Source organism: Myotis daubentonii, chromosome 16, assembly GCF_963259705.1.
Source record: "Myotis daubentonii chromosome 16, mMyoDau2.1, whole genome shotgun sequence".
NCBI classification, from domain to species: Eukaryota; Metazoa; Chordata; class Mammalia; order Chiroptera; family Vespertilionidae; genus Myotis; species Myotis daubentonii.
In genome coordinates, this window is record NC_081855.1 from 54,540,268 (window position 1) to 54,553,838 (window position 13,571).

The 13,571-nt window shown below is 56.6% G+C and overlaps 2 protein-coding genes and 1 long non-coding RNA gene across 4 annotated transcripts in view; 1 reads left to right on the forward strand and 2 right to left on the reverse strand.

Moving 5' to 3' along the window:
- Positions 1-90: 90 nt before the first annotated feature.
- GALK1 (galactokinase 1) lies at positions 91-3,787 on the reverse strand. Its single transcript, XM_059671272.1, has 8 exons — positions 3,509-3,787; positions 2,398-2,587; positions 1,843-1,962; positions 1,559-1,694; positions 1,265-1,446; positions 608-758; positions 363-525; positions 91-280 (listed from the first exon to the last, which is right to left on the reverse strand). Exons 1-8 carry the CDS (start codon positions 3,749-3,751, stop codon positions 209-211), a joined length of 1,257 nt encoding a protein of 418 aa, XP_059527255.1. The 5' UTR covers positions 3,752-3,787; the 3' UTR covers positions 91-208.
- Positions 3,788-5,964: 2,177 nt separating this feature from the next.
- Positions 5,965-13,571, forward strand: part of LOC132219112 (uncharacterized) — a 74,817-nt gene continuing 67,210 nt past the window's right edge. The window contains exons 1-2 of the long non-coding RNA XR_009449376.1: positions 5,965-7,088; positions 7,817-10,137. This is a non-coding gene — a long non-coding RNA (uncharacterized LOC132219112). The remainder of the gene's footprint in view (positions 7,089-7,816; positions 10,138-13,571) is intronic.
- LOC132219111 (histone H3.3A) lies at positions 10,933-13,298 on the reverse strand. 2 transcript variants are annotated; one of them, XM_059671275.1, is made up of 4 exons: positions 13,146-13,298; positions 12,581-12,718; positions 12,310-12,463; positions 10,933-12,218 (listed from the first exon to the last, which is right to left on the reverse strand). In XM_059671275.1, exons 2-4 carry the CDS (start codon positions 12,706-12,708, stop codon positions 12,090-12,092), a joined length of 411 nt encoding a protein of 136 aa, XP_059527258.1. In that variant the 5' UTR covers positions 12,709-12,718; positions 13,146-13,298; the 3' UTR covers positions 10,933-12,089. The 2 variants fall into 2 exon arrangements, with proteins under 2 accessions (XP_059527258.1, XP_059527259.1); XM_059671276.1 differs by having other exon boundaries at positions 13,124-13,279.

Here is a 13,571-nt window from a genome sequence, read left to right on the forward strand (position 1 = left end):
TGCCCAGTCTTCCGGGGCCTGCCCAGAGCCGGGGAGCGGGTCCGACACCCCGTTCTCTGCTGGCCAAGCACACACCACCTCTAGAGGTACTGTGGTCTGAGGCACAAGTTTATTGAGCGCCCAGGTGCGGAGGGCAGGCGCCAGCGGCACGGAGCTTCCTGCTTGCTGCCCAGCAGGCCCCTGCCCGCGTGGGCCACCCCAGGGGAGCTCACAAGGGCAGCACCTGGGCACCGTCGGCGGCCTGGGAGAGGTAGAAGGTGGCGGTACCGCTATACTGCGCCTGTGGGAGAGGCAGAGGCCTGAGCTCGGCAGGGCCCTGGGAACCTACTTCCCGCCTCGCCCCGGCCCCAGCGTCCACCCACCTGGATGTGCTGCATGGCTTGGGGAGCCGCGGAAGCCTCGAGCAAAGTCACCGTGCAGCCGCCAAAGCCGCCGCCCGTCATGCGGCTGCCATAAACCCCGGGCGCAGACAGCGCGGCCCGCACCAGCTGGTCCAGCTCCGGGCAGCTCACCTCGTAGTCATCCCTGCAGAGGAGAGGCAGGCGGGCCTGGGACCAGCCCCACGCGGCCCGGGGGACAGCCGGTGCCCGGTGCCCGGGGGCCTCACCTGAGGGAGTGGTGACTCTCCACCATGAGGCGGCCGAAGGCTCTGTAGTCGCCCCGGCTGAGAGCAGCCGCTGCCTGGGCCGTGCGCCTGATCTCCCCCACGACGTGCCGCGCCCGCCGGAAGCCCTCCTTGCTCACCAGCTCTCTGCCCGCTGGAGAGGAACGGGGTCAGCGGACCCGCCACCCACTGGCGAGGGCCCGTGCGGACGTGGGGGACGGCACCATGGCCCCAGGGGGTGGGGGAGCCTCCGGTGGGAGGCCTGGCCCTGGCCAGGCCGTGGTAGAACCGTGGGCTGGTCACTAAGCTCCCAGCGCCTCCCCTCAGCTGTTTAGTGGGGCACCCACCTGATTCGGGGCTGACACCTGCAGAGCTCCTGGCAGGGCGCCTGGCACACAGTGGGTGCTCATATCCAACACTGGGAGGAAATATACTATCTCCGGGTAGTGGCCTGAGTGCTTATTCTTTGTCCTTGTCTACAGTCCTCCCATTAGGAACAACGGTACTAAGACTGCAAGCAGCTCTGCTGGGGTCGGAGCCCGAAGTTAATAGTGTTCGGGGAGTGGGCAGGCACGGCCGGGGTCCTGGGGATGAGGCCCCAGCAGCCCCGGCAGGGCGCCCCGCTATCTCCAGGACAGACCGCACCCGGCCAGCTCTCACCCTCCAGCTCCTCCATCTGCACCTCCCGGAGGCTCTCCTTGCCCAGCGCCCGGGCCACGTCCTCACACTGGCGGCGCCGCAGCGGGTACTCGCTGGAGCCCAGTGAGTGGCGGACGTTGGAGTTGGTGATGAGCACAGCCAGCCTGGGGTCTGACAGTGGCACCAGGCGTGTCTCCAGGGACCTGGGAGGCAGGTGGAGTGGGGAGATGACAAGGCCAAGTGTCTGCCCGCCAGGCCCCACAGTGGACGTGCTCTGCCCAGAAGTGGGGGGGGGGTGCAAGGGGAGCCCCTAACCTGCAGTCGATGAGCAGCGCATGGTCCCTCTGCGCCAGCAGAGAGATGAGTTGGTCCATAATGCCACAGGGCACCCCTGCGAAGCTGTGTTCGGCCCGCTGGCACACCTGGGCCCGGGCAGCTATTGTCCCCGAGTCTGTGGCGCAGGGTGAGATGGGAAGGCTGGGGCCCAAGAGGCGGCCCAAGGGGCAGGTGGGTTCCCACCCCCTCTGAGAGCCACAGAAGCCGACCACAGGAGAGCTCGGGAAAGGCGGGCTGGGTGGGAGCTGGGTTCTGGGAGGTACCTGGGCAGAGCTGCTGCAGGAAGGTGTACGTGGCCACTTCCAGGGCGGCCGAGCTGGACAGCCCACCCCCCAGAGGCACTGAGCTGACCACCACCGCGCTGAAGCCAGGGAGGGGGGCGGCTGCGGGGGAACAATGGGTGAGGGTCAGTGGCGCCGCCTGGGAGGTGGGCACAGGGAGGCACGGACTGCATCTCGGTGTGACTGGGCCTGGTGCCTGCTTCCAGGAATGGGTCTCAATTGTCAGAGGCCACCACCCTGCTGGCCAAGGGGCCCACGGCCCGCCATCCTTCCGCCCTGCGGCTCCTGGGACGCAGTCCTCCCAGTCCGCCTGGTCTAGGGCTCCGGAGGCCACAGGTTAGGGTTTGACTCCTGACTCCTCCAGTCAGGTACTGGGCTACCCAGGGCAAGGTCTGGACCCTCTCAGGGTGTCAGTTTCTTCATCTGTACAATGGGCTGCTCTATCCTGCAAGCCCACCCCACAGTGCGCTGATGGGTTTTATGGCTGAGAGGTGGTGCTCTTGGCTGCTGAACTTGACCCAGGCCCCAGCCCCATACCTGGGTAGTGCTGAATCACTCCCTTGACATAGTTGGCCCATCGGGGGGTCCCAGGCTCCAGGGACCGCTGGGCTGTGGGCAAGGGAAACTGCAGCCGCCTGGGCTCATCAGCGACCTCAGAGGTGGTGAGGAGGGAGACGAGGCCGTCTGCCCGGCGGCTGCCCACCATCACGGTCACCAGCTCCAGCGCCTGGCAGGAGACACAAAGGGTACGCAAAGCTCCCGGAGGGACGGAGGGACGGAGGGACGAGGCCCCTCTCATACGAAAGTCCCGAGGAATGTGGGTCCTGGGTCAGACAGGGGCGCGGCCTCCAGGCGCAACAGCAAAGGATCAACAGTGTCTCACGGAAGAGCCTGAGGCCGAGCTGGCCGGGGGCTTAGGCCCTGCCCCCTGGATTTTCAGGGGCGGGACCAGGGCAGAGAGCACACCTGGACTCTGCCCTCCACGTGGGCGCCCAGCTGTGGGCACAGGGGAGCCGCGAGCTCAAAAGGAAAACAGAGTCAGGAGCTCCATCCGCCGCCTTCCCATTTGGGGGTAACCTCAGGTGTGCTGTACCCGCTCACTTGCCCAGCTGCGGGGTGGGGTGCACAGAACCCCTGGCTGAGAGCTGGGAGGCCTCCTGGGTCCCGTGGAAGCCCCAGCAAGCACCAGCTGTGTGACCTTGAGCAGACCACTGCCCTCTCTGGGCCTGTCTCCGCTCTGTAAGGGGACCAGGCTGGAGGCTTCGGGCTACTCCCGCAGGGTCTGCAGGGCCTCATGGAAGCCAGAGTCTGAAGCACCTCCTTCCACGTGCAACACACGGGGGGGGGGGGGGAGGCCCACATTTTGAAGTGGCTCCCAGGTTGCTGGGAAGGTCCACAGAGGGCGAGCCGGAGCGGAGAGGCTCGGCACACCCCCTCCCGGCTACTTCCTCCCTTCCTACGTGAGAAACGTCCCGTCCCAGGGTCCCTCCCACGTGCTCGGCCCCCAAACTCGCTGGAGTTGAAGTTCGGCGCGGCCCGACCCACAGTTCACGCGGGGACCAGGCGCCTCCCCGCGCCCCTCCGGCCCGCCTTCCCGACGGGGCGGCCGGGACCCCAGGAGAGGCTCGGGTCCCCGCGCAGCCCTCACCATGGGCAGCACCAGGCCCTGGTTGTAGTCCGTGTGCTCCCCGATGAGGTTGACGCGGCCCGGCGCCGACACCGCCAGCTCGGGCTCGGCCCCGAACTCCGCCCGGAAGGCCGCCCGGGCCTGGGCCAGCAGCTCCGCGACCGGGGGTGGGCTCGACGCAGCCATGGCGCTCGCCCTCCGGCTCCGCGGTGCAGCCGGATCGGAGCGGGATGCTGGGGCGGGGCCGCGGCGGGGGGCGTGCATTCCTGCGCCCGCCGCCCCGCCCGGCCGCCCGGCCGCCCCGCCCGCCCGCTGCGCCCGCCCGTTCCTCCCGCGGGGGCGGGGCGCGGACTTTGGGGAGGAGCGCGGGGCGCCCGCTCGAGTGGGACTGGCCCGACTGGGAGGTCTGAGCCGCCCTCCCCTGGCCCTGTGCCCACACCCCACCCACAGCCAGCGCGACCCCGCGGCGACCCGGCCGGCCTGGTCCTAAAGCCCTGCAGCTGTGCGAGGTCACCAGCCCCTGGTCACGGGTCTCCAAGCGCGTTGCCTGGCCCTCCGGGTAGATAGCGGTAAAGCCGAGCTTGGTGGTGACCAGGGAGTGGCTGTCCACAGGCTGCTTTCCCGGGGTGGACACGCAGGCGGAGCGCCCGGCTGTGCAGGGCTGAGGCGGGGGCCACGGACAGCAGTGGGTCCCCGCCCTCCTGGAAAGACCGACCGCCGCTGCTAAGGTAGGTTGGGCTGCTGGCCCCAGCAGGGGTTGCTGAGGGCGCAGGGACATGCTGGGTGGCGGGGTGAGAGGGTGAAAGCTAGGGGTACTGAGTTCTCTTTGAACCAAATGCCCCAAGATTGACTGTGGTGGTGATTGCTGGTATCTGTAAATATACTAAAACCACGCAATGGTACACTTTTTTAAAAAAAACATATTTTTATTGCTTTCAGAGAGGAAGGGAGAGAGAGAAACATCAATGATGAGAGAGAATCATGCATCAGCTGCCTCCTGCACACCCCCTACTGGGGATTGAGCCCGCAACCTGGGCCTGTGCCCTTGACCAGAATCAAACCTGGGACCCTTCAGTCTGCAGGCCTGCGGGCGCTCTCCACTGAGCCAAACCAGCCAGGGCAAGGGTTTGTACACTTTAAACGGGCGAACTGTATGGTGTGTGCAGCAGGTCTTGTGGCAAGTTGAAATGAATTTCAACCCACAAGCCATGTCTCCCCAAGGAGGTGCCGCTCTGTTGGGGCAGCGAAGCAACACCCCCCTTCTCCAGGAATCCTTTACCCGTCTCAGCCTTGACGTCCAACCGTCCTGAGCCCAGATCTCTTCCCTTGCTACTGTGTGACCGCAGGCAGGTGACTGGGCTTCTCTGAGCCTCGGTCTCTCCTCTGTAAAAGGAGGCTAGAGAGGCCTCGTTAACAGATTGTTATAAAAGGAACTAATGAGATCATCTTGATTGAGTGCCCAGCACTAGCACTTAGTAAACACAGAGGAAGTGTTCGCTATTATTATGTCACCCATTGATGCAACAGCCATTAGTGGACTCTCCTGCGTGCAACTGGTCAGACAGGTAAAAGCCTGGGGCGCTCACGCTCTGGCCCGGAGGCAGACACAGCCTGGCCCCTGAGACCCAGGCTGGCACGGAGGAAAGATCAGCTGCCTCCAGCACACCCCCTACTGGGAATCGAGGAGGAAAGAGCTTTCTGAGTAAGGAGCGGGAGGAGGAATCCTGACTGCTGCGAAGCCCGCACACTTGTTTTTATTTCCATCGTTTCATTTTGATTGGGAACACATCCATGTGCCCTCCCCAGTTTTGCTAAATGGACTGAAGGGCTGGGGCAGGTGCAGGAGGCAACCAATTGATGTGTCTCTCATAACAATGTTTCTCTCTGTCTCTCCCCCTCCCTTCCACTCTCTCTAAAAATCAATGGGAAAAACATCCTCGGGTGAGGATGAACAACAACAAAAGAGAACACATCCATGTCCTCATCCTCATCCTTTTTTTAAAAAATATATTTTACTGATTTTTTACAGAGAGGAAGGGAGAGGGACAGAGAGTCAGAAACATCGATGAGAGAGAAACATGGATCAGCCGCCTCCTGCACACCCCCCCCCCCCACTAGGGATGTGCCCACAACCAAGGCACATGCCCCGCCCCCGACCGGAATCGAACCCGGGACCCTTTAGTCCGCAGACCGACGCTCTGTCCACTGGGCCAAACCAGCCAGGGCTCATCCACATCCTTTTATTGTTGTAGTTGTTCTTGGAGAACCTGGATGGGACCTAAGAGGGTAATGCTTCCATTTGCTCAAGATGGACTCTGAAACATTGATTTTATTTGTGTTCACACTCATTTTTGGTTTGGGCTTTTGTTGTTTGTTTTTTAAGGTTTTTTTTGTGTGTGTGTGTGTGTTTTTTCCAGGAAGCAGCCCACACCCAGAGACAAGGGAGCTAATGCTCAAAGATCTGACTCTGCTCAACGATGAGCAAGAATCATTGATCGGCTGCCTCCTGCACGCCCCCTACTGGGGATCAAGCCCGAAACCCGGGCATGTGCCCTGACTGGGAATTGAACCCTGACCTCCTGGTTCCTAGGTTGATGCTCAATCACTGAGCCACACTGGCTGAGCTACTCAGTTAGTTTTTAAATATATTTCTTTATTGATTTCAGAGAGGAAGGGAGAGGGAGAGAGAGATAGAAACATCAATTATGAAAGAGAATCATTGATCAGCTGCATCCTGCATGCCCCCTACTGGGGATCAAACCTGTAACCTGGGCATGTGCCCTTGGCTGGAATCGAACCTGGGACCCTTCAGTCCACAGGCCGACGCTCTATCCACTGAGCCAAACTGGCTAGGGCACTACTCAGTTTTTTAATCCCACCTAGCATGTTTCATGAAATTTGTTGAGAAGTCTGCCTTAACCTTTGACCCTCCCCCCCATTTCCTGGCCTGATGTTAGAAGATTGGGAGGGGGTGGAACTTTAATGGGAACACTGTACCCCACAGCCTGTCTTCTCACTTGCATCCGCAAGCCAGAGCTGGCTGTCACACAGGACTGAGGCATCCAGATAGAAGCCCCAGTAGTATCCACCACAGGGCCACACTTTCCAGGGGTGGGAACGCCACCCCTGCCAGTTGGGCCCTGGAACCCTTGGCAGGCCGAGAGCCACCAAGGCACCTTTGCCCAGGCCATGGCGAGACCTGCCCACCATGGAGAACAGGTGCTTCAGCGGCGTCTCTTCTCTCCCGGAGTCTGTGTCTATGTCTGCACCCAATTCTTTTTTTTTCCTCAAAAAAAGGTTTTTATTGATTTTTAGAGAGAGAAGAAGGGAGAGGGAGAGAGAGAGAAACATTGATTTGAGAGCAAATCATACAACAGACATTAGTGGACTCTCCTGCGTGCAACTGGCCAGACAGGTAAAAGCCTGGGGCGCTCACGCTCTGGCCGGGAGGCAGACACAGCCTGGCCCCTGAGACCAAGGCTGGCACGGAGGAAAGATCAGCTGCCTCCAGCACACCCCCTACTGGGAATGGAGCCCCAGCCTTCTGGTGCACAGGATGATGCCCAACCGACTCAGCCACACTGGCCAGGTCTCTGTGCCAGTTCTTAGTGCTGGGGTCCAACCCCAGCAGGTCCAGGGGTTCCCAAAGGTGTAGACGGAGTCGGCGAAGAAGGAATGACACGGAGACAGCGTTCAGTTGATCAGCAGCCTAGCCAGGATCTCCAGCCAAGTTCTGGTCTGGATCTCCAGCCAAGTTCTGTTCAGGATCTCCAGCGAAGTTCTGGTCAGGATCTCCAGCGAAGTTCTGGTTAGGATCTCCAGCCAGGTTCTGTGTCCATGTTCTCTTGCTAGGTTCTCCAGCCAGGTTCCCCAGGTTCCCCAGCCAGGTTCGGTCACCAGATTCTGTAGCCAGGTCCTGTCCAGGATCTTTTGCCATATTCTCTCCCTAGGTTCTGTCTCTAAGTTCTGTGTCTAGGTTCTGTGTCCTGTTGTCTTGTTACATCTGTATTTATACCAGTTGATTCCAATCCTATCAATCTCTATTCCAGAGGTTAGGGCGTTTCTTATCTCCATTCCAGGGAGTAAAGATTATGTAGCTTAAGCATGATTGTTCGTAGTTAAAGTGATTAATTACCCGCCTGGCACTTAGTTAAGGGGTTTTATTCCCTCCCTAACTTCAGGGGAAAATCCCTACCTGGGGAAACAACCTTTCTCAGAGAGGTGACCTTGGTTAAAGCACATAGTGCCAAGAAGGTGAGCAAACATATTAAGAACAGTATGCCATATATGCCAGGTCCCTTGAAACAGCAAGTTTGGACCGGCTCCCAGCATCTTAGCCCTTGGGCCCTCCCTGCTGGACTCGCTCGTTCTTTTTTATGTGATGAAGGTCTGCACGCGCCATGCAGCTCTGGCTTCTCCATTGCAATCACAGCCCGGTTCACTGATGGGACTTGAGGCAACATCTCACAGGTAAGTATCTACCCACAAGGTCTCTGAAAGTGTTTGCCCTCAGAAGATGGCCCACCCTCTCACCCGCTCTGGGAGGCTCTGTTTGTAATTGTTCCACAGCATTAACCTATCTAATGAGTTGGCCCGCTCGGCCTTTCTGTAATATTAATGATAACAGCTCCTGAGGTCTGGATGATACTCATCTGGACCTTGTGGCAGCCCTGGTATCAGGGCTGGTACACAGCCTGCAGGGCAGTGCTGGTTGTGGACTGATTGGTCAGTGCCCTTGACTTCTGTTGTCAAATATTTTAAAAATCACCAGAATTTGCACAGATTATTTCTTTAAATCCTTACAAGCCTATTGGGTAGGTAGTTTTTATTCCCATTTTAAAGATGAGGGAAAGCAGCACAGATGTGTGAAGGAATGCATCCAAGTGGGACAGCTGGGCCTTGAACCTGGGCCTGTCTGCCCCTGAGCCCATTCTCAGCTACCACCCTGTGCCCGTGAGTACCTACAGCTCAGCCTCTTAGTGAGGGGCAGGAGGCACAGCTGCTCTCCCAGAACACTGGAGCCGCACTTCCTCCATGGAAGGGTCCCAGTCGGAAAGCCAGGCCAGTGACCAAAGGCGCTTGGGAACTGGCCCGGTTCTTTGCCACATGTGCCAGGAGCAGATCCAGCCAGCTGGGCTGTGGGGCTGCCAGGACCATTCAGGTTGGTCAGCAAGCATGTCTGGCGCCTCTGCCAGGTGTCAGGCCCGATGCCAGAGGCAGGCAGGCAAGATTGAGACCTTGCCTTCGGAGCACCGAGCTTCTCACCCTCCCCTGACCTCAGGCGCCCCTGTGAGGGGGCTCAGCTGCAGCCATGTCTTTATTTGCTGCCCCATGTCCCTGAAGTTCCTGCCCTCTAGGCTGAGGACCACCCTGTCAAAGGCCACGGAGCAAATCCAGACTCAAAAGATGCAGCTGACAGCTCAGGGCCGCGGCATCTCTTCCTGCAGCTCACACGGGGCACTGCAGCTGGCAGGGGGCTGCAGGCCTCCGGGGGTGGGCAGGACTGAGTCTGGCCAAAGGCAGGGTGTGGGAAGGGAGAGGCCAGTGAGCTGCAGTAGGACTACAGGCTCGTGATGCCTGGGCCTTAGACCCAACCCCATCCTGTCCCCTCTGCTAAGTCTTGGCTCAGTGCTGGGAGGTGAGCTTATGGGAAAGGTCCTGGGGCCCTGTATGTCCGACAGAGGGGGTGGGAAGGGAAGGAGGGGTTAGTGGAGCCCAGGCACCACCTCCATGGGGACATGTGCAGTCCCTCACACAGCCCTCAGGAAAAGGCCACCTGCCCAAGCCTCAGCCATTCCTCAGCTTGCCCCAACTGACAGTGGTCTCACTGACACTGGTCAGGCAGCAGCAGAGGTCCCTGGCTGGGGGCAAAGCAAGGGGTGGGGGCCTGGCCATGGGGCATGAGCTGGTCCTTGTTGGCCTCTCCTGGGTCTGTTCCTCCCTTTGATGTGTAATGGGAACACAATGAATCTTTTGTGTAAGGACAGATCTCAGGAAATAAGCTGGGTTTGCAGTGCATGCCTGCCTCCATAAACTTATTTTAAAGTACGTTTTTATTGATTTCAGCGAAGGGAGAGAGAGAAACATCAATGATGAAAGCAAATCAATCAGCTGCCTCCTGCACGCCCCCTACTGGGGATCAAACCTGCAACCCAGGCTTGTACCCTGACTGGGAGTCGAACCTGTGACCCACACCAGTCAGCAAGAGAGGCAGTTAATATGCAGGTTCAACAAGCATAAATGGGCACTGTCCTGAGCAAATGGCGATATATATCCCTTTAAGGATAAGGGGTCTGCCTGTCTCATTACTGAAGGCCCTCCCCTCACCCCCCCTCCCATCCCCCGTCAGAAGGCAAGGCTTTCTAGGACCCTTAGCCAGAGGAAACTTGTGAAACAGATTTCATTCAAATGAAGACCATTACCAAGTCTCAACTTCAAAAACTTTTATTTTTGTCTGTTCAAGGGCACAGGATACGTTCATCAGTTCCAACTTTTGCTTTTCTCCTTATAGACTGTTTCATCACTATACCCAGGGTACCTATGTGACCAGCTTCCTAGAACCAAAAATATTTTTGCCTTCTGGTTAAGGTGCCCAAATGAAGTATGGCGTGCAAGTGGCAGTTTAAGCCGACTCCAAGCCACGCATCACGGTGCAGACGGGGTGGGGGTGGGGGGTGGTTGTGTGTGAAGGTTCAACTGTCATCCGCTGGGGTTACCGCAGGTAACTCAAGCTGACCACCACCACAGCTGTTTCTACTTGTTTGGACACTGCTCCACTCCAGAGCATAGCACATGCCAGCGGCTAGGGCTTGGGCACCTTTCAGATGCACAGCGAGGGGGTTATATTGGTAGTTGTTCCAGAGCTGGTTACAAACCTTTTAGAAAACCCGTTTGCTAGTGAACTCCGCCTTTGACAACATGTAAGGCTCATTAACTAGACCTCCAAGCCTATTCTAGTTTCTTACTAAAAATAGCCATCAGGGCATAAATGTCTTGCCAACATTGATGCTATGCTTTACTGCTGGCCTCCAATGTCAAAGCAGATCTTTCATATGGAAAAGATGTCTTGGACTAGTAAGCTTTGTACCTCTGGAATTGTTAATAACTTGGAGATCAATCAACAGTCCACCCAGAGGTTCATGGAACAGATCCCAAATTTGAGCCCTAGCATTTTAAAGAAATTTACTTCCCTTGGCCTACTTCATACCGGCAATGAATGTGCTTTTAATTCATTGACAACATGGAGGGAAGCAGTGACACTGTAAATATTGCAATCCTGGCTTTGTTAGAGCAGAGGGTCTTTACATGTTTCTGGAGTTATTTCTGTAACTAAAAGGTTCCTTTGTCTAAGCAAAATCCAAGTAAGCTAAGCTCAAACTTTAGGACACAAAGAACCTAGATAATGGATGTTTTTTGTACATTCAATTTAGGTTTTTGACACTTAGTTGGATAAACAAGTTTATTTGTAAATTTAGTCAACATACATAATTGACCTAAAAACTTCAATAGAAGGATAAATTTTAAAAACCACTTGGAAGACCAGCTCTATAAAGTGATTTCCCCAGGACCATATACCAGATGTAAGCTAACTGGCCGCCATCTTAACTGGCCGCGATGCAACAAGCTGGAGCTAAGTGCCCCTCCCACCCCACAGCAAGTTTACGCTAAGGGTTATAATACAAACTCTACAAGGAAAAGAACTCGGGTCTTGTTTCCTCTTGGTAGAGGAACTCAACCTAGTTATGAAACCAACCACAACACAAAGAAAAGCTGCACTAACCATAACTAGTCAGAATATTAGTAACAGATGATGCTGGTGTGATAACTTGTATTCTAGAGCCCTTATAAATAAAATCCCCCATAGTGTTTGCATTATCAGCTGGAGGGTTAGTTCACATGTGGTAGAATGAGGACTTATGCAAGGTGTTATTTGCAAAGCATTATTTTACTACTATGAAAACAAGTGCAGTCTAGTTAGAACACCAACTGGACCCTAAATTACACACACCTTAATGACAAGACTCCCCACATGTGAATGTAAAACATTTAATTTAAAAATGTTGACGCTACAATATATAAAATAGCTATTATAAATGCACATAGTGTATTCTATAGCTGCCAGGTTTACTTTTTTTCTTTTTAGGAAACTGTAAGTTATTACACTGTGGTTAAGACTTGTATCTTCACCCTTGAAAAAGCCCACATTCTATCACAGTGATGCATGGTCAGACTTAACAGCCCCAATTGTTAAACACTTGGATCAAGTCATAACCAGTTTTATTGCAAAAGGACCCTGTACACATTTATCATTCTAGTACCTTAATAACTACCCAACAAGTCATTAACATACAGAAACATGCATCATGAGAAGCAAGAAGTATCACCCATCCCTTCTGCATATTAGCAACGTGTCACTCCTGAGCAAGTGCTCACATCACTGAGGTCTGTGAACAGTCACTTTTCGCATTCATCCTGAGTGAAAGATGGAATGACTTAAGTACAAATGCAACATATTATAAACAATTTCTTACAAAAAAAGTCACAAATTAAACCAAAGTATTTTACAGAATTTACTACAAAACACCGTAAAAACTGCCTTCCCTTAAGCTCGCTCTCCCCGTATCCGGCGAGCCAACTGGATGTCTTTGGGCATGATGGTGACTCTCTTAGCGTGGATGGCACACAGGTTAGTATCTTCAAATAAACCCACCAGGTACGCTTCGCTAGCCTCCTGCAGAGGACAAGAGCGCACGATTCCATTAGACTCTGCGGAAACCGAGAAACCAGCCTCGGGCCCCGCCCCCGCCGCGGCCCTGTCTCACCTGCAGCGCACCGATGGCTGCACTCTGAAACCTCAGGTCGGTTTTGAAATCCTGGGCGATCTCCCTCACCAACCTCTGGAAAGGCAGCTTCCGGATCAGAAGCTCGGTCGATTTCTGGTAACGACGGATTTCTCGAAGCGCGACGGTCCCGGGCCTGGGCAAGGAGGAGGGAGACGCAAACCCGTTAACTGACAGCGCCGGCACCCCACCAGCAACCCCTCCCGCACCGCCAGGCGCCGCGGCGTCATTGTCTTCCCTCTGCCCTGCCTACCTGTAGCGATGGGGCTTCTTCACCCCGCCGGTAGAGGGGGCGCTTTTCCTGGCAGCTTTAGTGGCCAGCTGTTTGCGGGGCGCTTTCCCACCCGTGGATTTGCGAGCAGTCTGCTTGGTTCGGGCCATTTTCTTTCACCTAAAAAAGACGCCCATGACTCCCGCGCCGCTCGCCCGGGGGTGGGGGCGAGGGGGACGGACAGGCTCTGCGCGGCGCCCCTGCCCTCCCGCCTCTTCGCTCCCCGCCGCCGCCGCCTCACCCCTAATGACTCAGGCCGCGAGGAGCAGCCGCCTCCCCCGGGAGGGAGAGCGCGGGGAGGAGTCATTTCCCCTCCTCGACGGGCGGAGGCCGCGCTGCCCGGAAGCCGACGCCGAGACCTCTGAACAGCCAGCGTCAGAGACGGGAAGAGACGCGATTCCCGGAACCAAGTCCCCGGGGAAAACCTCTCAACCCCACGCCCGATGCCAGCCGCCCGGGCAGCCCGCACTCGGCCCCCAACGGCCGCGACCCGCGGCCCTAACGGCTGCCGCGGCCCCAAGTCACCGGCAAACCCACGGACACTCACTCAACGCCGAAGTCTTAGGCCGCTTCTTAGTCCGTGACGCCGCTCCCGCTGCCTCAGGAAGAGCCGCAGCCCAGGAGCTAAGTGCACGGACCACCCCAACGAATAACCAAACCGCTTTGCTCCAAACCCCCCCGATGCTTCCGCTTTTATACCCACGCTTCACGCTGCGTCTCTGCGTCATAGCACCTTCATTTGCATACACCAACGACTTTTTCTATTGGCCGAAGCTTTCGCCGACGCGTTGACATCCCTCGACACAAAGGCCGTGCTAGGGCCCTGTACTCTGATTGGTGAATATCTAGGCCGCTGATTGGCTGTTAAAGTGGCCTAACGATTGGATGAAAACAAAGAGAAATGGACGAATCATAGTTTAGCACTAAGCGGCTCTTCTCATTGGATGAAATGGAGCTATGTTTGGATCCTTCC